This window comes from Cydia splendana, chromosome 21, assembly GCF_910591565.1.
Source record: "Cydia splendana chromosome 21, ilCydSple1.2, whole genome shotgun sequence".
Classification (NCBI taxonomy): Eukaryota; Metazoa; Arthropoda; class Insecta; order Lepidoptera; family Tortricidae; genus Cydia; species Cydia splendana.
The window spans coordinates 8,459,220-8,485,354 of NC_085980.1; the positions used below are offsets into that span (position 1 = coordinate 8,459,220).

A 26,135-nucleotide genomic window follows, 5' to 3' on the forward strand; every position below is an offset into this window, starting at 1 on the left:
CACGATTTTCAGAGTAAAATATATTAAATTTCTTTGTACACGTTTTTTTAAAATACAAAAACATCCATCATCAAGATTTAGACAGAGTAAAGTGATTCTTTATAAAAATGTTTAACCCCAGACATTAATAATATTATTAATAGTATTTGAGATAATACCATAGCACTGCAGATGCCTACCTATTAAAATACGACAGGTACACTAGACTTTTCGCGGCCGACGAATTAACTAATCCTGAGCTTATAAAAATTAACATTATCTTAGATGTCATCTGTATTTTTCTCTGTGTTGGATCTTCAAAGAAAGCTGTCGAACAAGGGGTCTTGGCGTTCGTTCTTGTAACGTTTGGGGGCTTCGTCGTCTTCGGGGTAGTCACACGGGAGGAGTAGCTGCGAGAAATAACATTTTAGAAAAACCAACATACTACATACTATACTCTGGCCAACCCACTTCATCAGTAAAAAAAGGAGCGAAATTAATGTGTTGTCGTTTTTTAAATTTGATGACTTTTTCTACTGACGGAAATGGCTTGCCAAACTATACCTACTTCTATTTAATTCTTGAAGCTTAACTTTTAACTAGGTAATGTTGATAATTTATTCTAACTTGGCGGTGGTTTTGATGTGCACTCAGATAACATGGAGGCGAATTCTTATTGTGCTAATAGGTTATGAATTTGATCTGGATCAGGAACAAGTTTAATTCTTATTTGTTTGTAAAAAGATTAATACATACAATGAAATACAAAACCTTTTGGCGACTAGAGGTTTATACATTATTTTCAACAAATCGGGATTCCATCGGGTATTATAAATACCGGCATTGTTTACAGTTGACACGTGTGGCGATGGAAAACCTGAAAAGTTCGCCTTGTTAGGCAACCATTTTTTATATTTTTTTATAGTTTTCCTCGTTTGCTTACGTCCTACGTGAGACGTGAGAATGGGACATTATTATTGGACAATGTTAAAAAAATAGTGCGTATAGTGACGTCAGTTCTACTTGATCAAACTACATATCTTCGTTTTTGTCACACAAGCCAGGGACCAAATTCGAGATGTACAACTTTCAGTTTGCGCGTCCACATCAAATCAACACTTGATTTTGATTATATTAAGTGTTGATTCGATCAACTGTGGGTAATATCATTTGGTACAACCCCAACTCATTTATCAAAAAAAACTTACCAAAATCAACTTTGTTTTATTACTATACGTTTGCTATACGGTTAATAATAGCTCTGAAGAAGTCGGTCTAATGTCAGATTTTGACATTGTACATATTCGAAAACTCACAATTTTTCCCACATCAACTGAAACCTGATGGTGGAGGTTAGAGGAAATGGGATGGTAGAGGAACTGGAGATCAACACGATACATCAAACGTCGCTTGTCGAATACCCCTCCAGAAATATTATGAGCACAAACTCAATTTTAAATAATTCACGTATCTATTGAGGAATATTATTGGGTTGAAGTTTTCCCTGATTGAAAATAGCTCACTCGGTGGCTTTCCCCCAACACATATTTCAACTGACTTATCTGGCACGAACTCGGGATCCACATTCTCTGCTAGGTGTCTTTCATCCGTCATGAGCCCCCTTGCCATTGGCTCAACCCTGGGAGTACTAGAAGGTCTTAAAGGGAGAGGAAATTTTCTGTCAAAAAATTATTCGATCACTCGCTGACTTTCCTTCCAGCACATACTTTAGCTTGCTCATCTGTCACGGGCTTAGGATCTCCAAATTCCCTGCCAGATTTCCTCGTCCCTCTTATGAAACCTCTTACCATTAGATAAAACCTGGGAGTACTAGAGGACTTTTAGCAGTAAGTGACTAGGGTATGAAGGAAGATGAAGGAATCTTTTTAATAAAAACCAACTCGCTCACTCAGTGGCTTTCCTTCTATCACAAGCTCAGGATCTACTCCAGATTCTCTACCAGGTTTCTTTCGTCCCTCTTTGGAGCCCTCTTACCATTAGAACAACCCAGGGAGTACTTGAGGACTTTTAGCAGTAAGTGACTAGGGTAAGAAGGAAGATGCAGGAATCTTTTGTATAAAATAAAAACCTACTCGCTCACTTGGTGATTTTCCTTCCATCACAAGCTCAGGATCTACTTCAGATTCTCTGCCAGGTTTCCCTCGTCCCTCTTATGAGATCTCTTACCATTGGATTAAACCTGGGAGTACTAGAGGACTTTTAGTAGTAAGTGACTAGGGTAAGAAGGAAGATGAAAGAATATTTTGTATAAAAACCTACTCGCTCACTCGGTGGCTTTCCTTCTATCACAAGCTCAGGATCTACTTCAGATTCTCTGCCAGGTTTCCCTCGTCCCTCTTTGGAGCCTTCTTACCATTAGAACAACCTGGGAGTACTTGAGGGCTTTTAGCAGTAGGTAAGGTGACTAGGGTAAGAAGAAAGATGAAGGAATCTTTTGTATAAAAACCTACTCGGTCACTTGGTGGTTTTCCTTTTAGCACAAGCTCCTGAGCTGTGGAGTAGATCCTGATCTACTTCTGATTCCCTGCCAGGTTTCCCTCGTCCCTCTTTGAAGCCCTCTTACCAGTAGAACAACCCTGGAAGTACTTGAGGGCTTTTAGCAGTAAGTGACTAGGGTAAGAAGGAAGATGAAGGAATTTTTTGTCTAAAAACTTACTCGCTCACTCGCTGGCTTTCCTTCCAGCACATACTTCAGCTTGCTCATCTGGCACGGGCTCAGAATCTTCTCCAGATTCCCTGCCAGGTTTCCCTCGTCCATCTTCTGCGCCCGCTTCCCATTGGTCCAGCCCCGAGAGTACTGGAAAGTCTGCGCAGCCACGGAGGAGAAGGTCACGAAGATCAGGAGCAGAGTTGAGGCTTTGATGTTTGACCCCATGGTTGACTGGAAAAGAATAGTTAAACATTTTTTTTATCTAGTCAATATGAAAAAACTTTCTTCATCGTTATCCCTTTAATTATGCAATAAGGATTGGTAATTACATTAATGTTGACCCTTTTTTTGTATTTTTTGAGCATTCCCATTTAAAGTTGTACCCTCGAGTTTTTCGCATGTCCCCTTACATTTTTAACCGACTTCAATTTCATAGAAGGAGGAGGTTCTGTATTCGGTTGTGGCTATGTTTTTTTTTTATGTATGTTCACCGATTACTCCGAGACCCGTGGGTCGATTTGAGTAATTATTTTTTTGTTCGAAAGAAGGTACTTCCAAGGTGGTCCCACATTAATCTGGTGCTGTTCTGATGATGGGATCCATGAGGAATTGAGGGAACTCCTCAATTTTTCAAAGCACATGTATTTATGGTGATTTGGGTGTTTTCTTAAGCAACTCGAGCATTTTCTCTCGAAAAGCACCAATTTGATGAAGTGGACCTGATGATGATGATTGTTTTGATGATAATCATGACGATTTCTTAAAATGTAGGACGTTCAGCGATTACTCCGAGACCCGTGGTCCGATTTGAGCAATTCTTTTTTTGTTCGAAAGAAGGTACTTCCAAGGTGGTCCCACATTAATCTGGTGCTGTTCTGATGATGGGATCCATGAAGAATTGAGGGAACTCCTCAATTGTTAAAGGCACATGTATGGTAATTTGGGTATTGTCTTAAGCAAATCAAGCATTCCCTCTTGAAAATCACTAATTTGATAGAGTGGACCTGATGATGATGATTGTTGATGATAATAATGATGATTTTATAAATGTAGATTACTCCGAAACCCGTGGTCCGATTTGAGTAATTCTTTTTTCGTTTGAACGAAGTTACCTCTAAGGTGTTTCCATAATATTGTTGGTTCTAATCTGATGACGGCATTCATAAGGAAATGAGGGAACTCCTCAATTTTTAAAGGCACAAGTATGGCGACATCGTTGTTTTCTATAGTAACTTAAGCATTTCCCCCCGAAAATTTGATGAAGTACAACTGTAGCCCTACCAAGAGTTTGACACTACTACATATTCGCTAACGTCTTCGTAACTATCTCGTTCGCACTAATAGGATGCCAGCACGACGCATAGAAAGTAAGTTATGCACACGCTAGCGAATATGTCAGTGTAAGACTTATGGTAAGGCTACTGAGGAGTCGGGAAATGGCGGTTGAAAGGTTGGTGGTTCAGGGTCGAGGGGTTCCGTGATCAGGGGTTGAGTGATCGGGGCCCGGGGGGTTGAGGGATTGGGGGGTTGAGGGATTGGGTCAGTGGCGGGGCGGAGGATGGATTTTGTGTTTGTGTAGTGACAGGAATAATTTCGAATTTAGTGATACGCATTATTATGCTTTTCATTCATGCGTCACAGGTCACTCATAAGCTTTTAACAATGCCTTAAAACTAAAAATTTAAAAATAAAACCTTTTACAAAAAAAAAGAAAACCGACTTCAAAAAGGATGAAATAAAATATTATCCGTTTTTAAGTATATGCGTTACCAACTGATATGTTTGAAGTCGGTGCCACAACAAATAGTAACAATACCGGTCAAAAATAATCAGGTTTATGTCTATAATTCACATTACAACTTTACTAATATTATAATGGTGAAAGTAATTCTGTCTGTCTCTTTGTCACCTTTTCGGCTAAACAACTGCCATGTAAACTGGTGAAATTTGCCATGCATGTAAAAAGTTAAAGCCCTGTAGATGGTCCTTGGATTGTTTTATATTTTGAAATCAAGTTTTCTGGATAAGAGGCGGGAAATAACTCAGTCCCAATCCCACACCAGAGTATTATGTACAGTTCGAAAATTTGTAAAAATTGCTCTTTAAAAAACATATCGGCAATCGCATTGGTTTTATACTAGTACCGACAAACATGGTACGGACTGCGCCAAGGTGGCTTGACGGTGTGTTCTTAGGTATCTACAGAAAGTATGATCATTGCTGTCGTGTGGTGTAAGGTAATCCAACGTACATACACACATACATTCTTACACGTACATTCTTATCGAGTCACCCTAAAATCATGGTATGCTTCAAATTTGGCTTGGCACCAACTTCAAACATATCAGTTGGTAACGCATATACTTAAAAACGGATAATATTTTATTTCATCCTTTTTGAAGTCGGTTTTCTTTTTTTTTGTAAAAGTTTTTATTTGCGATTTAGTCTTAAGACGATTTTTTTAACAGGGCAAATGATGTTTTTTATTGAAATATATTATATAGACACATCATTTATGAAGTTTCATGCACAATAAATCACTTTTTTCTTACTTTAAATCCGGTTTTTAGATATGATAAAGTCACCCCGTAGTACTGTCCCCTTCACCGACTTCAATATTTGATGGCCTTTTACACATATTTTTTCTATGAAGGCAACACCAAGTAATGCATTCCTGGCATAGTTTAAATGTTGAAAAATGTGTTATTGATGAAAAAGAGCTTTAAAAACATCAATCATAGGGTTTAATTTCGATAAAAACGTTGTCCCCGCGAAATCGTGAAACGGACATAGTCCGGGTTGGTTACGCAGTTTTCGCTACTTAGCGAAATACTTTTTACCAACATTTTAGGTTTTTTTCATCCTGGCAACCCTGTGACTATAGATAAAGCTTGTTTAAACGTCAAATTTGATTTAAAACAGTAATTTCGCAACCTCCAGGGCGTGCTGGTGTGTGACCTGTAAGTTTACTCAATGTTTGTCCGTTTTGTTCAACTGTTTATGCAGCTTGAAGCTTAAGTAACTAAAACACTATTTATATAAAATAAAACCATGTTTCATATAGTTATTTGTCAAGTAAATAAGTTGAACATTGCGGTTAGTTTTGTATTATTTCGAATAGTTTTAATTCTGGATCAGACAAATCGTTACGTCCGTTTGGTTACAATTTGAAGAGTAACATATAGCCGGACTAGAAAAATGTAACCAAACGGACACGGTAAAGTCGCACGCACATTGAGTATATATAGTTTTTACCGTGACTTTGTCTATACTTATTTAATTCATGTGCAATTAATAAATCATATTTTATTAAGTAATATTGAGTTTCTTATGTTTAAAACTCTATCTACTGATTTTAGTAAGTACATATTTTGTAGTTCTTTTTTTATTCACTGAGTATTTGTGTAAATTTTTGATTATTGTGATCTCGTCTTTACTTTGTCCATTAAGTTACATGGGTGTCCATTTGGAAATGTCCCCTTGATTTCAAAAGTATTTATTATTGTTTATTCAAAGTTTATAAGCTAAAATATTTAATTTTTTTGACAATAATCACATGTCTTGTTAATTCTAATGATTGTTATTCGTCACATGGCAGTAATGCCAATAACTATTTAATAAACCTAAAAATAACGTACTATTTTGGGCCACCTCGTAACCAACCAAAGGAGGAGTTTTGGCCGAAGGGTGTCAAGTTTCGGCGGTTTCGCGGCCGGTTCCCTGACACTGCGGGGTTGCGTAATGCATCGCAGCCATAATGTGATATGTAGTGTTTAGTTTTTCAAAGTTTAGTTTTAAAATATATTTTTATATAATATGTATGCTAGTTTTAAGGTATTTATGTATGGGCCATTAGTTGCCTGAAATAAAGATTTTCATTTTTTCATTTTTTTCATTTTCAAACCACCTAAAATTCCCTTTTATGAAAAATGTTTGCTCTAAATTGTTCAATGATAATCGTTTTTAGGTTGTTTATTAACATTATTATGCTTTAAACATAAAAAAATTTGCCTCAAGTATGTATTTTATTCACTATATCAAAAACCATTTGTAACCAAACGGACCGCAAAAAACCTCCCTCATCCTATTAAATATTAATTTTAACTGGTTTATGCTAAAAATATGACGATTCTCTTTTGTGTTTCATAAACTAGAATATATTTACTCATAGAATTACATAAAAAAGTACCAAATAATCCAAACTAATCCATATTATTCATAAAAAAGGTAGTACGGCAGAACTTAATAACTACAGACCAATCGCGCTATTACCCTCATCGTCAAAAATATTCGAAACCGCTATGAGTAAACGTTTATATGAATACTGCGAAAAAAACTTAATCTTTAATGATAGTCAAAACGGTTTTCGAAAAAATCGTTCAACGGTTTTAGCTATGTACAAGTTTATGCAGCATGCTATTGATGTTATAAATAATAAACAATACGCGATCGGGATTCTGCTCGATATGACGAAAGCGTACGACCGTGTCCAGTATAATATCCTATTACAAAAATTATATGGGATAGGCGTTAGGGGTATTCCGCATAATTGGTTCAGATCATACCTAGAAAATCGTCAGCAATGCATAGAAATACAAAATTACGATCAAAATAATAGCGAAATAAATTACACACATTCGGATTTAAAATTGATGAAACATTCCATACCTCAAGGCAGCTCAATAGGATGTCTCCTGTTCTTGATATATATCAACGACCTTCCAAAAACTATACAGCAGACGTGTACTTTATTTGCCGACGATATCTCCATCCTCACTTCGTGTACAGACGATTATAATATAACACAAGACTTAAGCACTTTATTAACAAACGTAGTTGACTGGTTATCGGATCACAATTTGGAAGTAAATTTTTCAAAAACAAAAATCTTACAGTTTAGGCCTTATCAAAAAACACCCCTTAATATTAATTTCACCTTCAATAATATAAAATTAGAATGTGTAGATACCGCTCCTCTTCTAGGTTTCGAAGTTGACTGCAATGTTAACTGGAAAGCGCATGTAGCAAAAATAAAAACGAAATTGTCCCAGTTCACGTATGCCTTACGCGAATTAAAAAAAGCATGCGACCTCAACACCGCCTTAACAGCTTACTATTCCTATGCCCATGCTTGGCTTACCTATGGTGTCATTCTATGGGGGAATAGCACAGATGTGGAAAGCCTATTTATATTACAAAAAAAATGTGTTCGAATCTTGGCTAACATAAATATACCGGAAAGTAGTAAGACACACTTCATCGATCTAAAAATACTTACCCTAACATGAATATACATTTTGGAAACATGTAAGTTTGTAAAAAAATACCCTTAATTTTATACCAAACATTCAGATATACCCCGACGTTACGCCAGTAGGTTTCAAAATAAGCTGGTGCAGGTTATCCCCTCAAAACTCAAACTACATTCAAAAAGTCCTAACTCAATGGCAATAAAAATATTCAATAAAATTAGTAACGAAATAAATAACACCAAGTCCGACAATGAATTCTTTAAAAAACTAAAAGATCACCTCATTAAAAAAGCTTATTATACTTTAAATGAATTTTTTCACGACCAATAATTGCAATTAATAAAGCACCTATACAATAAATAACACTAATTAATATAATCTTATTATTTTGTACAAAAAACTCGATCTCCTCTTATTAAACTGTTTGCTGTGCCCTACAGGGTGTCATATTGTACACAATTCTATGTAATAGGTTAAGATACAATGTGATAATATGCAATAAATATTATGAGTATGAGTATGAGTATGACTATATTTTCAATTCGTCAAGTGAGTCATGGTACAGTCAACAACAGAGCTATGAATACAGGCAAAGTCTCAAAAATATGTATACAGTACTTTATTGCCTGTGCATTAAGGTCGTGTATACATATTTTCGGCACTTTGCCTGTATTCATAGCTCTGTTGTTGACTGTACAACTTTAAATGGAAATGCCCTTTTCCCATAACCAGAATTATAATTACAAATTGAAATATCTAGTATCTATTTGCTATTTTGATTGCGTTAAAGGGATAAAATATGTTTTTATCCGCCAACATAGTGAGCACCTACTTCAATGCTGTGTACTTAAGAACCTACTTAGTTCCCAACTTAGTAAAATATTCATTAGCGAAGACATCTTCGTTACACATACTGTAAGGATTAATAAATAAACGTTAATTTGCATTACTGTTAGAATGTTTTATGTTTAGGAGACAAACAACAATTTTAAAAGCCTTTTTTAAATCCTAACATACTACTCCTGTAATATGATATTCATAAAAAATTTAACAGAAAAAGTCAACCATCCGAAACAACCAACGATAACCAAATCAACACCAAAATTCTACCAGTTTACCTTTCAAGTCCCCTTCAAGGAAATAAAAATACCTTAAATACACACTGCCATTTTCGACCTGAAGGACAGTCGAAGTCGACAGATAATTAAGTAATTAGAACCTGTTAGCTGGTAGTTCCTATAATTATGGACGTAATGGCCGCTCTTTTTACCCGAGATGGGGTTGGTTGACTTTGTTATTTAATGAGTGCAAAGCTTTTTAATGCGTGGGTTTGTTCCAGTTACATATATTTTAGAGCAATTCGAAAAGGAGTTTAGTGAGGCAAATTAATTTTGTTCTTTAGTTAGCTCCCATTTCCATATGGGTTGTACTTATATATAGGTTGTGTGGCGATAACGTTAAAAGCTGAAATTTCTAAGTCATTCCTGCTTTTCAAGGGTTTTTACGTTACATAAAAAAAACGTAAACAGTTGTTAAGTAACGAAAACAAAAACATGAGAAAAGCTGCGTTGCTGTTTGTTGCTGTTAAAAGTTTTAAAGTTAATTTTAACAGATGTCAATACTTTTTATGATACATAGTGAGGTTTTTTATTCAAAATATATATTTTAAATGTCAGATCTCGAAACTTACTTCAGAAGGTAAAACAAAATATGACGGCTTATCATCCGTAAAGAAGGGACCTTCGACCGACCGGATACTGAATCAAACTGGCATGTCGTAATTCAAGATGCCCTTCAAACTTTTATGGTGGAGATAAACGCAAAACAAACATCAAAATATTACGCCAAATTACAGAAAGACGGCTAAAAGCAGTTCTGGGGGCCTAGTCAAGATAACAATCGTATAGATCTATCGACAAACGCCAAATCAAAAGTAAAAATTTATTGGGATGACAGATACTACGAAAAGTCACGTGACGTCATAACTTCATAGAAGTTTGACGTTTAAAATAACACCTGCACTGCGTGTGCTGTAAAAATCTCTGCAGACTTTTCTTAGCCTAACTCTAACTAGTTTCGTAGTATATGTATGTATATAGGTATGTATGTATATACTTTATTGTATATAGAAAAACAAATACGAGAAACACAGTTACAAAGAAAATTTATTACAACAAAGAATAATTAATATTTAATATGTCGCAAGTATAGCAATACAGGGTGTCCCAAGACTATGGGACATCAAGGGAAAGTACCTTAAATATCGTAAATAGGATATTTTGCTGAAAGAAGACATTATTTTAATTTAAAACACAATTTAAACTGCATTCATAGATTTTTAAATAATTACATGGTTGAACCGGGTATCGAACCCGTTCGAAAGGCTTCATCATAAGGATTATTTTTAGCTAAATAACATTGTCAGAAATAAAAGGAAGACCATGAATTTTAACATTTGATGTCAAATTTAGCGAAATAATCAAAAGAGTGCGACTTTGTATTCAACAGAATGGGACTCATTTTGAGCATTTGATAAATTAAATTGATTATTTTTGATTTAAAAATGTTAAGACGAAACAGGAGGTGAGCGCGAATTCAATTTTGAGATTTCGAGGTGAATATACCCGTCGCTCTGACGGGGCGTAACCGCGACGTGAGAGACTGTATTTGTGTGTGTAATACACGCACACAGACGCATGCGCTGGTACTCGCGCGCGCACCTCACTGTCTCCAATTTGCAATAAAATTGTAACTTTTCGTTCGGTACTTACTGCCAAGTACCAAAGCGTTCACTTACCTAAGTATGTAATTGCGATTGAACTTTTTGACCGAGTTTTGACCCGGCTTACGTTTACGGAACTCGATAACGAATAGTTATGTATTTCACTAAGTTAATACTAGTATGTAGAGATGCAACGGATAGTTGTTTGGCCGGATACCGGAATGAGTGGATGTTTAAATCGTTTTAAAATAATAAACGAGTACGATATGACGTGACTGTTTCTTAAATCTAATTTTTTTACTCCTAAATCAAGTTTTTATCCGGTATCCGGCCGGATAGTAAGTTACTATCCGGTATCCGGCCGGATATTAAAATACGGTGCATCTCTCTGATGAATCCTTTCGATCGGTATGATAAAACTACAGGGTGATTTTTTTTCTCGTGTAGCGGGTTCGATTCCCGGTTCAACCTTGTAATTATTTAAAAATCTATGAATGCAGTTTAAATTGTTTTTTAAATTAAAATAATGTCTTCTCTCAGCAAAATATCCTATCTACGATATTTAAGGTACTTTCCCTTGATGTCCCATAGTCTTGGGACGGCCTGTATATGTCATGAGTTTCAAGATTAAGTGCACCAATGTGCATCAGGTGGTCTAAAAAAATCTTCAAAAATAGCATCCAGCATTAAAAGAGACGTCAAGACAAATATTAGCAATTCAAGTGTACACCCTTTTTAAGGGCCAAGTACGTGCTCAATTAAGTTTCTAGGGATGCTTTTCTCCTACAAAGGTAAATGTTGGTTCATTTCGTAGCGTTTTGTAACAGTACCCTAGGTGCCTAGCTATGATGCCAATCGTTTGCGCCGTAACGAACGAAATAATAATATGTCTCTCTGTCGCACTAATATGGCAGAGTCATAGAGAGACATTACCGTTTCGCCGCAAACGATTGGCATCTCGGCTAGGCCCTCTGGTATATTTTTTAAATGCTGTGCCCTATGTTTATTTTAGCTGGACTTGGCGGGAGCGTTACCGCGCCTCCATATGATCGCATTTCTAGTTACTGTAAAGTTTACAGTGTAAACCAAAACCACCCAACAATTCTCCAAAACCAACTTTACTTAAAAGCTCCAAACTATAGGTATGGTCCATAAATAATTTAAATGTTCGTTTAGGTCTGGCTCTAAAAATGTCATGAGGTCAGTCACGGACAATTAAGAACATTTTCTTCAATCAAAAACGTCACTTTTGACACTGACAGATCGGTATCGTATCGCTGTGACATCTTATAAGCATTGTTCGGATTGGGCCGTGTAGGTAATAGGGTATATCATTTAGAAGAAATCCATTTACACCTCAAAAAGAAATCCTTGTTTGTAAAGTAAGAAAATACGAGTAAGTATAGTTGTTTCGCCAATGTTTAGAAGGTTTCTCAACAAGGATCAGAAGAAAACCCATCTACTACCTACTTATCCTCGCTACCGGGTGGATTTCATCACCAAAAATTTCACCATACAAAAAAATATGTTTTTTAAATGTTTAATTTAACACAATTCTAGCTGGGTAAAGTAATAGGGAGCTGTATATTGAGGATATTTATGGTATTTATACAATCATTTGTGGCTTATATTTGAAGTTATCGCTTTCGGAAAATAAAAACGCAAGATGGTGATGACAATCATGGTATGGTAATGACTCTTTTATAGACGGTAATGACACTGCATGTACGGTAATGACGATTTGGGAACTAATTTATATATGTATTAAAAACGTATTAAAAAAACATAAACTTTATTTAATTGTAAGGCTTTAGAACTTTAATAAACATTACAAATAACATGTTTTTGAACATAAGACTAGCTACATAAATTATTTTTAGAAAATTATAAAAAATACATTTTATTCATATAAATAAATATATAACAAGTATTTTTATTGTATAATTTTAAATAATTTATATTCCGAAATAGGCAATTTATGTATTCATTTTTTTTGGGTTTTTTTAATGTTAAATCATATTAACAATATTGTACTCTTATTATCAGTTTAAACCCGCATCTTCTTTTATCTACTGCATAACTTGGTATTTATATCATATTATAAAATTGCTGGCTTACCAGTGAGCTTAATTTTTATGATATATTACTTTTTTTTTGATAATTTGATTCATTGCATAAGTTTGTATTTTTGTTGTTTTATAAATTAACTTTAAAAATAGCTATAATGATTTAAATCCATATAAATATTGTTTAATAGCTAAAGATTAATATATAATCAGTGTTTTATAAGTTGCAATACCCCTACTTGTAATGCATGTCATAAGTTACAAAATGTTAGGTATTGGGTCCGGTGACTACCCAATGGTATAATTATTCATTGCTGTAATTATATACATCAATTAATATAATATTATCAAAAAACATAAGGCCATTACGATAGTGAGCCAGTACCGTAGCCTATGGTCGCTTAAAACTTAATATATGTTGCTTGTTTAAATACTTTGTTTTAACACGACTAACATGCAATTACAGACTCTAAGTTGCACGATTTACATTATTAGATAATAAAAAATAAACATTTGTATGTTCTAAGTTCTAAGTGACCTAAATTTTGCCTACTTCAGTCAAAATGTTATTTAAAACTAACCATCCTCTAGTGTGAAAGAAATAGTCATATCTTCTTCTACATTTATTCTACATTTATAAGGTAGACATTATATAGTGTTAGAAGACATAGAGAACGTTTTTCAAACATACAGCTTAATTCCATAATGAATTATAGCAAAATAACTAGAAAAGTTTCTGAGAACCGTCATCACCATACACATGAAATCATCACCGGTCGTAATTTTTTCCCGGTGATGATGGGTATGGTGTTGACGATTTGAGAGTTTCTTGTTTTTATTCCTAGAATACGAATAATAGTAGTTAATGTCTATGCTACACAATAAACTTCATGTAGTTTGCCATTCATTTCAATAATTATTTCTAATATATCATTTGTAACTTTTTTAAACCAAAGCATAACGGTGATGATGCTCTGTTGTGACAAAGTACGTTTTACAAATTTGTTCGTAATATTTCTCACGATTCAATGATGTGACTTTATAGTGAAATCATTTTTGGCATTCTATATTAAAGTGAAAAATAGGGCAAGGACCTTTAGCGGTATTTCGTTGTTCATACACGGAGATAAGCTCACATTGACATTATCATGACGGTGTTGACGAATATTCGTGACAAAATTTTAAATATTTTTAAATGTACTTTCTCGGTGAAGGAATTATTGCATATTTTTTCATGTGTTAAACAACAACATGGAAAAGATATAAGTAAAAGAAAAATCGCAATCGTACGATTGGTATGCTATAATTTTCACTGCAAACAATAAGGTTCAGATTTTTCCGGTAGACGGTGATGATTTTAGACACATAAAACATTTTATATAAAAAAAACTATTAAGTTATTGGAGATGGTAATTGAAGGAACATGAAGATAATAGTTCTTAAAAACATATAAAAAAGTTGCAACTCGCACAACCTACTAGTTTTTTTTATAAAGACCGAACCATAAGTTTTCGCAGGATTTTGAAATCCACCCTACCTACACTAACAGTAGCAGTGAAAGGGTTAAAGCGTAGCGGAACCCTCCAAATGAAAGATATGAAATTAATTTAACACCTTCATAGAATAATGAGTGAGATAAACTGGTGTCGGTGCAGCGAATATAAATGGGGAAATATATTACGTACATAAAATATATTGCTGCTATTTATGAAAAACGTACTAATATACTTTAGTTACCTATTAAACTCTCCTGGAGTCGTATTTTGATATTTGTGATTGTAATTGTAGAGTTATAGAGTTAATAATAAATTGTAGAGTTAGTACAAACGAAACATTGGTCTTTGACTTTTATGTTTTTGTGTCTATGATTGAACAGAAGAATAATACATTCTTAGTGAATAGAATCAGGCGTTACTTTGCGGAAATCCATACTAATTAAAACCAAAATATTACTTTGCTAATCCGCGAAAAGATAACGTGCTAGTCAATCAGTGCTAACCCGTTATACTTACTTGCGTATTTTTACATGCAATTAATATTCCCACCCTCCCACCGCAAAACACATGTTTGCGAAAACACATGTTTTACATGTTTGCGAAAAGGGATTGCGTTTGGGTGTTCTGGAACAACTGGAAATAATTAGGTACAACAATAGGGGCATGATTCTTAACGAACAATTGAATGTTGCGTCATCGCCGTTATTACGATTTTTTCCATCTCACTCACACTTGCACGGTAGGGGGAGTGGTCAAGGTATAAATATGGCCGACCATTCTAGACAGGTCATTCCGTTGCCGGGCGTCAGACCGTCAACAACTCCTGAGGATGCCTCGTAGAGAGGCGAAACACGTGTCGAGGTTTATTCTTTTGGTGGTGGTTTGTTATATTTATTTGCGTATTTATTTTTGCGGTGGGAGGGTGGGAATATTAATTGCATGTAAAAATACGCAAGTAAGTATAACGGGTTAGCACTGATTGACTAGCACGTTATCTTTTCGCGGATTAGCAAAGTAATATTTTGGTTTTAAATACATTCTTAGACCAAACAAGATATGGTTGTTATTTATTTCAAATCTTAATATTACATGGCGCAGTCGGTAGGATATAATTAGATAAGGTAATTATTTCAAATCTTATTACAGTAATAACCGGTTATGAATTTGCTCTGGATTTGATCTGTCTGTGTCAAATGCTCAAATGTTTACCTCCATACTTTTTTCATTGCTATTTTTACATATTTTGTGGCTACGTTAAGGAAATGCGAATTAAATGAATTCGGTATTTCTTCATTTGATACGACGGCATTTGTATCGAGTTTTTATATTCGCTTGGGGCTTAGCTTTTAATCCTATCTCGTCATTCACGACTTTCCACATTTCTTTCGAAGGATTTTGATTTTGCGCCAGTCTTTTCAATAAATACTGCCGAGTTTGGAGCGATTCTGATTTGGTAAGTAGTAATCAATGCAGTCAGTTATTATTATTATCTATTTGGTCGTCAGGATATTCGGCCCGATTCGAATAATGCTCATAAGAAGTCACAGCGGTACGATACCGATCTGTCAGTGACAAAAGTGATATTTCTTCAATAAAAAAACAACGGGTTGCACTCCAGGAGTGCCGGCAGAAGTGAAAACTCAACGACATTGGTAACTCAAAATATTAATAACAGTGTATGTGTGTAATTACAGCGTAGCGGTGCAAAATGTCTGCAGCACTATGTATATTTAAGGTTAACGCCATCTAGCGTTATTTCGTCGCATTACTTGAAACCCCTAAGCACATCACTGTGAGTACTACAGTTATATCGGGTTAAAGAATTTTTATTTTCTCAAAAAGAAATTTACATTTCACTTATATGAGTAATATTTTTCTATAACATTTGATTAATAGGTACTTATATAAAATTCATATTATTTATACATTGCGTAGATAAAGTATTAAAATTTTACAATATTTAATGTTTGCTTCGACAAACATGCATTATTATATAATACGATAATTGAAAGCAATAATATTATAGATCTATTTCTAAGTACTAATACTATTTCTAAGCATGCAGTATCACTAAAATTACATGTTTTGTAATTAAAGCCAGTTTGAGGGAATTATATTAATACCAGTTTGAGGGAAACTCACTAGATGGCATTTAAATCAAAAAAGAAAAACACAATGACATTGTCCGTCACAAAACACAATGACATTGTCCGTCACACGTGACGTCACGCAAGCGCCCTGCGCCGCCTAAACGAAACAGCGGGTACAGGCATAATTACATTTTCGCCGCGCGGTAGAAAGAGAGGGTTACGTCTTACGTCTTAGGCTGTCTCGAGTTTAACATTTTTTCTTCACCTGAAAAAGTGCACAGCGCCGCTAAAGAAGTTTTCACTTCAAAAATGTCACTTTTGACACTGACAGATGGTACCGCTGTGACTTCTTATAAGAATTATTCGAATCGGGCCGATTGTCGTATCTCTTGAAGGTCCCTGTGGTTTTGCATCGTATGCATACAACTCGTCAGTTGCTCACGGAACAGATGATTTCTTTTTAGGGTTCCGTAGGGCGCAATTCATAAATTACGTAATTTCAAATTAGGGGGGGGGGGTCTGGACATCGGATGACGGTAGCATGAAGTATGACAGATGTACTTCTGTTGCCGCTATAACAAAAAATACTAAAAACAAAATAAAATAAATACACAAACGTGATATTTTTGACGTTTTTTCCGTAATGGTACGGAACCCTTCGTGCGCGACTCCAACTCGCACGGTTTTTAATCGCATATGTTCATAGGGAAAGTGTAAATATAAAAAGTTATTTAATATGAATAATTAATTAACTTTGCATGAACTCTATTAAAGATATGACTAATTTGCATATTAGATTTTTTTTTATGAGAAGTGAAAAGTTAAACATATCGCGTTTCATAATCAGACATCGTAAATTTTATAGCATTTTTGGTGCAGCGGAGTGGTGTTAACGGAATTGGTATAGATAATTCCAACTGAAATACTAAATTAAGGTTAATATTAACGTAACTAACGCTAATTAATCATTAGGGTTGAAATTGTTTATACCAATTCCGTTAACACCACTCCGCTGCACCGAAAATACTATAAAATTTACGATGTCTGTTCATAATGTTTAGAGTTAGACCAAGAAAAGTCTGCAGCTATTTTGACAGCCCACGCAGTGCCAGTGCCAGTGTTATTTTAAACGTCAAACTTCCATGAAATTATGACGTATAAATAACACTTGCACTGCGTGGGCTATCAAAATCGCTGAAGACTTTTCTTGGTCTAACTCTAATGTTGTTGCACCGTAATTTCAATTAGCGACAGAAAGAGTTGCATATTTCACCAGACCGCTGGTCCATGGGGAGCGGAAACAATAGGGTCATCATCATCATCATCATCATCATCATCATATCAGCCAGAGGACGTCCACTGCTGGACATAGGCCTCCCCCAAAGAGTGCCACAATGACCGGTCTTGCGCCATCCGCATCCAGCGGACTCCCGCGACCTTTACCAGGTCGTCAGTCCACCTTGTGGGGGGTCTACCCACGTTGCGCCTTCCGGTACGTGGTCGCCACTCGAGAACCTTTCCGCCCCAACGGCCATCGGTTCTACGGGCAATGTGCCCCGCCCACTGCCACTTAAGTTTAGCGATTCGGTATTATACTGTGTAACAATAGGGTATTATACTGTATTTAAAATAAATTATTTTACACCATGCATGAAATAAAACACCAGATAATTAATAGAAAAACACAGATAGGAGTTATTTTTAAACACAAGTTCTATTTAATAAATCGGATAGAAATATAAAAAGTAGGCGAGTTGACCGTGACGTCACGATGTAATGTTTCATATAAATTCCATATTAGCAAATCGTTTTGACAGTTCTAAAAAAGTAACTGATTTGACTAGTAGGAAAACACCCTATTATGCTTTTGTAAAAGCTCAGTTACCTGTGTGATTCCAAACGCTATCCGAGGTTAGCCTAAATGAAAGTACAAATCGTATTGATATAAGTACCTAAATTAAAAAACTGGACAAGTGCGAGTCGGACTCGCCCACCGAGGGTTCCGTACTTTCTAGTATTTGTTGTTATAGCGGCAGCAGAAATACATCATCTGTGAAAATTTCAACTGTTTAGCTATCATGGTTCATGAGATACAGCCTGGTGACAGACAGACGGTCACACAGACGGACGGACAGCGGAGTCTTAGTAATAGGATCCCGTTTTTACCCTTTGGGTACAGCACTCAAATAAGTATTAGGCACAGAAAATAGAAATACTTCTCAAAATATCTTTTTATCTGGCCCACATAATATATTAATGCATGTTTGTCCAAAGTAGGCTTCTTAAACTACTATTAACCCGGACGCCTACGCAGCGCACTTCTAAAGTCTTGCTAATTGCTGTTTAGCAAACCAAAATAATTCTGATCTTGATACCAATGTAAAGGTCAAATAAAACACGAGGATATCGTAAGGTCCCTTTTTAAGGGATCATTTAGAAGTGTATGGTCCTCATTTTTGGTCCAGGGCGGTGTATTAAAATAGATAAGATCACAGGACTTCTTAGCTATCGGGTGGAATAAAGGAGGAATCACGTTAGACCGGGCCGTGTCCGGGCCGGAGCTTCCGACATAATAATGATTAAGTTCCCCTTAAAACTTTAATATGGTACGGTACCATAACGGTATTTATAAGTGAATCCGTTCAAGAATTATTTTACATTCGTTGTGTCATTCATGTATAGCGTATAGTAAGATAATTATGTTAATTTGACTATATGATCCTGCGGGGCCTTAACTTAAGAGCCCTCTACGAGTTTCGTAGCGACTGCTACGAGATAAAGCCGCCTATTCATCAACTTTGAACTATATTTCCTTTCGTTATCTTCCAGGTACTTTTCATCACTGCACGTTTTAGAGAATGTATAGGTATGTATATTTAAATGGAGTAGGTGCAATGTTACTGATTTTTTTGGATCTCTTCGTGTCTTTTCAGAGCATCCTTATATCGTAAGTACTGGCCACCGCTTTTACGCTTACCATTGGAGTTCTGAAAAGAAGTTGCGCTTCGCTACTCTGTCTTCTGACATCCGAAACACAAAGTAAAATAAAATGTACATTTTTTTAAACACCCATCAACCAAACTGGCGGCTCGATTCGGAAAATGAATTAGATTTCTACTAGACTTCAACAAGTTACGATATGGATAATTGAGTCGCTTAACTTCAAACTCGGGTAAATCCATCTGTCAGATTATGCGATTTTGGTATTAAGAAAAGGTAATAGGATTTACCCGAGTTCGAAGTTAAGCGACACAATTTAAAGATATTTGTAAGATAGATATGTCAAATTTGACGTTTCCGCGATTCTGGAGGTCCTCTTGAACGATTTCGACAAGTTATGACTTAGATATCCAAGTCACATCTAGCCGATATCTAATGTAGATCTAGTTGATCTCTAAATCGTCTCTAGATCTTGTGATTATCTCGAAATCCGAATAGGCCTGTACGTCACTTTTTATAAGCCCTTAGATAACTATTTCATTAAAATGTAGACAAAAATGCGAAGTATTATTTTTACGAAAAAATCTACCTAATATCTAGTCTTTCCGTTTTTCTAAGATCAAGTACGCCATAGTAAATGTATGGCGAACTTGATCTTAGAAATCGGACAGGCTATAGAGTCAGACCAAGAATAGTCTACAGCGGATTTGATAGCCCACGCAGTGAAAGTGTAATTTTAAACGTCAAACTTCTATGAAATTACGACGTTTAAATAGCACTTGCACTGCGTGGGCTATCAAATCCGCTGCAGACTTTTGGTCCGACTCTACCTACTAACGAATAGGTATGGGGTGGGTCAATTTTTAAATGAGCATTTTTTTTGTGTCCCAACTAGTCCCAAGGCTAAAATTCCAAGTACGTTGAACGAACAGTATTGCTCCCTCTTTTTACTCGCGTTATCCCGGCATATTGCCGCGAGTCATTAGAGCCTGGGGCCCGCTTGACAACTAATCCCAAGAATTGGCGTAGGCACTACTTTTTACGAAAGCGACTGCCATCTGACCTTCCAACCCCGAGGGTAAACTAGGCCTTAAACGAACAGTATTGCTGTGGGTATATTTTCATTATCTGTGTATGTATTATAATTAGGCTTCGACACAGGTTTAACTGGGGGCTTATCGTGGTTCTAGATCTATGGAGTCGTCATAGGTATGTTAAAATATTTTTTTCTAAGTCAAAGTCAACAACAAACTTCTCTGAAATTATGATGTATAAATAACACTTGCACTGCGTGTGCTATCATAATCGTTGCAGACTTACCTCGGTCAACTCTATGCATGTTTAATTGTTATTGAAAAGTTAAAAATAAAACTTACCTCTAAAAAATCCGAAAATCCGATCACTGGCCAAAAATGAAAAACAAATAATTCAAAATTGGAACAGGTTCAAATTTGGAAGTGTTTAGTTTAGCACGGCGGTTGAGACTGTGGAGTCAGGATGGATTCGCTCCCTTTTATATTAGGGACGCGGGCGTTATACAGTGGTGTCAGGAAAAACGGGGTACGCGTATTTTACGGCATACGAGAATAAGTGTGTATGTAACACGTTTGAAAAATTGGGTATTCCTTTTTATATATTTTTTTACCAATATTTTAATTTTTGATACAAGCTTCTATCGCTGACTGTACTTATCTTTCAACAGTCAACTAATATACTTATCTCTAGAGACAATTATAACAAAGCCCAAAACAATTAGGTTGCGTTGTTTAAGTTGTTTTATCAGAGAGTTCCTATGGCCACCTCATTTGTCCATCATCAGGTCAGCTGGATGGTACCATAATATGGTATAGACGTCCAACTTACATATACGAGTATGTGCCTATGTCAAGTTTTTCATTCAGCTTTATTAAATAATGGGAAGTGGGTCTAATCCAGCTAGGAACACCTCATGTAACACCTCTGGAGTTGCAGGCGTCCATAGGCTACGGCTGACTGTTTACCATCAGGCGGGCCGTATGCTTGTTTGCCACCGATGTGGTATAAAAAAAAAGTTTTGACCCGATCATACATACACATTGCTAGTTAAATAAAAGCACATAAATGCTTGTAAAAAGTAGTAAAAAAATATTTTCCTATTTTGTCCCATTTAGGGATGACTCACGTTAGACCGGGCTGGAGCTTCCGGCGCTGACTTTTCTATGACATGAGTCCAGTGATCGTACATTTTCGAGCATTTTTGGTGCACGAAGTGTTGTTAACGGAATTGGTATAAATAATTTCAACCCTAATGATTAATTAGCGTTTATTACGTGATATTAACCTTAATTTACCATTTCAGTTGAAATTATCTATACCAATTCCGTTAACACCACGCGAATCGATTTTGTGCAGCGGAGTGGTGTTAATGGAATTGGTATACTTAAATAATTTCAACCCTTATGATTAATTAGCGTTAATTACGTTAATATTAACCTTAATTTACGTTGAAATTATCTATACCAATTCCGTTAACACCACTCTGCTGCACCAAAAATACTGGAAAATGTACGATCACTGGGCATGACAGGCGATCACGTGATGCTTTCCATAGAAAACGATGCGACCTGGAAACTCCGGCCCAGACACGGGTCTAACGTGAGTCATCCTTTACTTAGGTACCTCAGACGTTGTTTGACGGTAACGTGTGAGAGGTACACGTATGAACATTAGAAAGAAATTTTTTGGAAGCTTTTTTCCTTATTTTAGTATCGAAAGATAGCTCCTGATCTTGTCCTGATGTATAATAAACCGTCAGTAATAACAATGAACTATTTTGAAAGCACCTACAATTTATTGGTTATATACTGTTTTCATGTATATGTCGCAGGCATTTTGTAAGAATCCACCTTACAAACGGCGTCGTCAATTTACAAACGGCTTCTCGTTTGTAAAATGACGACGCCGTTTGTAAAATGCCGAAGGCAAATTGTAAACGATCCGGCATTATGCAAAATACCTTATGAGTATGACATTAACAGCGCCGTTTGTAATTTGCCCCGGAATTTTGGTGATTTTGGTCGAATTAGTTCTTTAATTTACCACGCGTGGCGCTGCACATCAAAACAATGAAAAATGCTGGGGTGTCCATCAAATCTAGAGTTCTTGGATGGTCCCCCCGCACTGTTTCTTTTCAAAAAACATTTCCTTCACAACTTTAATAGACGGAGCCCATTTCTGGGCGGTTTGCCCTTCGGGCATCTGAAGCTACCTAACGAACCTAACCTACCTACCTATTGATTTAGTGTGACGTCCGTGAAAACATTTCACTTTGGGTAAAAAACGTAGGTAGGTAAGTAGGTTATTAGGTTCGTTAGGTAGCTTAAAATTAGCTAATGAAGTTCGGACCTGTGTTTTTATCCGTTAAGCAATATATTGACATTTTAGTCACGTCCATAAAACTGGGCGAATATAATATTGTCAAATTTTTTATTAAACCAGTTAGAGAACATTGTGGACGCCCCACTGGTACCCACGCAGAGCAAAGGGCTGGTGGACTGAGAGGTAAACTGTGGTTAAACGTGGGTTAAACATTGCAATTTGATATTGTCCTAACTGTAGGCAGAAAACATTAAGAAAGTTAGGGATGTAGCGAACATTCGCAATCGAATTCGCAAATGTGGCTTTCTATCACAGAAGGGTTCTTATGCTTCAAGTGCAATAAATTCCTTTTTATCTGAAATTCCAACAGAAATTCTAGAAGATCACAAATATACCTACGCAAGTTTTTAGAAATTACGTTCGTATTCTCACGATCAAATGCGAATTTATTGCTTCGATTGGAAGTCTCTCTGACAGATTTACTCCACACGCACTACGGGCTACGGGTTAATAATTCTGGTTAAATGTTGCATGTTCAGTTCTCTTCCTTTCTCAATAAGGAAAATGACACTGAAGATTTAAGGTAACGTCGGGACAAGATCAGATAAAAACCGGATAGTTTAAATTAATTATAAAATATATCAATTAAAAAATCACTGATTTACAATTATAAAATATACCTACCTACATCATTTTTGGTAACTTGCAAGGGCAAGTGCACAATAAAAAAAATTGAAAATTTACTGTACCTAAATTTAGAAATATCATCGATATTGTAACAATTTTACATTAATTTTGGATGACCCTAGTTCTAATTATCATATAATTATATTATAAAACAATAAACTACAACCACAGACCAACCCCTATAGACATAGCTTATAGGACGACTCGCGGCCTCCACTCGTGCGAGCAATAGCGCTTATAAAATATTTCACGCGCGCCGCTCCGATCAGTTGCGTCCTAATTCACGACCTGTTAACAGTGTGCGCGTGTTTACGAAAATAAATCGCATTTTATTCAAACCATGGGATTTTGCAGTGTGAAATGGTGTGGCAAGTCATCTAAGACTTCCAGTTATAAAACAGATGGAATAACATTCCACAGGTAAGTCAAAATCACTATTTTGTTGAAAATTATTTCTTGTCCGCGGGGTTCATTTTATACTGGTCAATATGGTTGTACTGAGCGGCAGTGAAGTAGCCCGTCCTTTTCCGTCAACTTGAAAATGCAATGTGCTATCCCTTTCACGTCAACAACTAGTGATGTGACGGTGATGGTTTTGTCAATTGCGGTAAATTCGTGCTTTCGCTCGAACCATATTGTACCATTTTAAGAAATGTAAAAGATAATTGTGATTCTCTTTCATTTTTAATTGAGAATAAATAAAATTGATCTGTAAAATCTATAGTTTTAATTAGGTAGTTGGTAGTTTATCTTAGTGGGTATATGTAGTATGTAGTTTAGTTTTTAGTTAGTAGTACCATTATTGAGGTAGCATCAAAATAAGAAAATGATCATATTTTAGCAGGTTTTCAGAGCAACGCCCATGTGACATTCTCCTAGTTGCAAGCGCCATTAGTTAGTAGTATAGTTTCCATAGGCTGCGTTTGTCACCAAAGTATATTTTTGAAATTCATGATTCATTTATTAATAATAAATGAATGATCTAATTTTTTTTTAAGAAGCCAGGTGAGCAGGTAGGTCACGAGATGGACCTGATGATGAACTTTGAAGAAGTGCAAGGGAACTCGGTGATGGTTTGTGATAGACACATGTTGTGTGGGTTTGTTAGAATCCTCTAGGTGAGCAGTACGGTGGGGGGGCACGAGATGGACCTGATGATGAACTTTGAAGAAGTGCGAGGGAACTCGGTGTTGGTTTGTGATAGACACATGTTGTGTGGGTTTATTAGAATCCTCTAGGTGAGCAGTAAGGTGGGGGGCCACGAGCTGGACCTGATGATGAACTTTGAAGAAGTGCGAGGGAAATCGGTGTTGGTTTGTGATAGACACATGTTGTGTGGGTTTATTAGAAACCTCTAGGTGAGCAGTAAGGTCTTGGGTCACGAGATGGACCTGATGATGAACTGAAATGGACTCCGACGAAATGTGAAATTTATTACACATTTATATTATTTTATATTTGTTTATGTTATTGCCGTAACCAAACTAATTTTACAGATGTGCTGGGATCATATACAAAATTGTCGCGTCGGTTTATTCGTAAACGTAGGTACTTAGATGCTTTAAATAGATTATGCATGGTTGTTTAGTATGAATTAGACTAGCTAAATAATACAGTATTTTTCATTAGCATGCATGCATTGGTGTATAGCGGCTTTTTCCTTTGTGTCAGTGACGTGGTGCCTCAACGGTACTACTGTAGAAAACAGCGTTAATAAAAACTGAATATCTGAGAGACCGAGCTTTGCACAGCAAACATAAAAAATCTAAAATGCGCGTTTTCCTAGAGTTAAAACGCCTCGCCTCCGTAAACCCCCATATAGCAAATTTCATCGAAATCGTTACAGTTTTTCTTATGTTTACAATCTTAGCTCATTAATAATATGCAAAGTAACATTTTTAGATACATTTTTAAAGTACCTAATGAATGATTATATTGTATGAATATTCTGAAGTAATTAATCTGTGGACTTTATTGATAACAATTACTTTACCACAACAGATTACGGTACCATTGGTACCAGTACCACTGCAAGTAATGAACATGTCCCATCCCTACGCTTACACGTGTCAGCGCGCCACGACCAATCGCAACGCCGGGAGCACCCCTCCCGCGCCTCACAGTTTGGTGATTTGCGTCGCGAACAAAATGGCCAATATTAGGTTTCTAGTCGGGTGTTCTGTGACTACAACGATCGCTGACTTTTCATATAATCAACGTCTAACCGTCTAGTTCTACTTGGCCTATTTAGTAACATTGAATTTTATACAGCGAAACATATTCCAGCCATTTTGCAAACCGTCAGCCACGCAATTTTAATTCATATCAGTTTTATTATCAGGCAATAGGGTTCATTTTGCCTTAAACGACTTTCATTATGGCCATTGCATAGAAGGAGCGAAGGCAATTAGCTCAAAAGTGTATTTCTTATTATTCCGTGTATTGGTTTAGTTTCATACGGCATTCGATAATTGGAGAACGGTGCTCAAGTAAATAATTAAAAAACTGGACAAGTGCGAGTCGGACTCGCCCACCGAGGGTTCCGTATTTTTTAGTATTTGTTGTTATAGCGGCAACAGAAATACATCATCTGTGAAAATTTCAACTGTCTATCACGGTTCGTGAGATACAGCCTGGTGACAGGTGGACGGACGGACGGACGGACGGACAGCGGAGTCTTAGTAATAGGGTCCCGTTTTACCCTTTGGGTACGGAACCCTAAAAAAGTAGTGTTTTTTTGGTCAATAAATCTAATTTATTTCGTGCATTAAAAAAGTACGAGTAACCTTTTTGTACAACTTTGCGTGCACTATACTCTGTATCTTTATTAGGTATTTAAATAAAACTGAACAAAAAATTTGTACATTTTCGGGTA

General features: G+C 36.1%; 1 protein-coding gene and 1 long non-coding RNA gene across 2 annotated transcripts in view; one reads left to right on the forward strand and one right to left on the reverse strand.

The window, feature by feature from the left end:
• The window catches only part of LOC134801192 (uncharacterized), a 298,318-nt gene that overhangs the window by 195,822 nt on the left and 76,361 nt on the right, over positions 1-26,135 (forward strand). The gene's annotated exons all lie outside the window — the stretch shown is intronic.
• On the reverse strand, positions 160-20,695 carry LOC134801169 (pro-corazonin-like). The gene is made up of 3 exons (XM_063773716.1): positions 20,593-20,695; positions 2,657-2,881; positions 160-389 (listed from the first exon to the last, which is right to left on the reverse strand). Exons 2-3 carry the CDS (start codon positions 2,873-2,875, stop codon positions 297-299), a joined length of 312 nt encoding a protein of 103 aa, XP_063629786.1. The 5' UTR covers positions 2,876-2,881; positions 20,593-20,695; the 3' UTR covers positions 160-296.

Excerpts from the sequence above, each read along its gene's own strand:
- LOC134801169 (XM_063773716.1), bottom strand. The coding sequence starts at position 2,875 with ATGGGGTCAAACATCAAAGCCTCAACTCTGCTCCTGATCTTCGTGACC. Across the intron at positions 390-2,656 it reads GAAAGCCAGCGAGTGAGCGA|CTACTCCTCCCGTGTGACTA; the intron begins GTAAGTTTTTAG and ends TATTTCTCGCAG.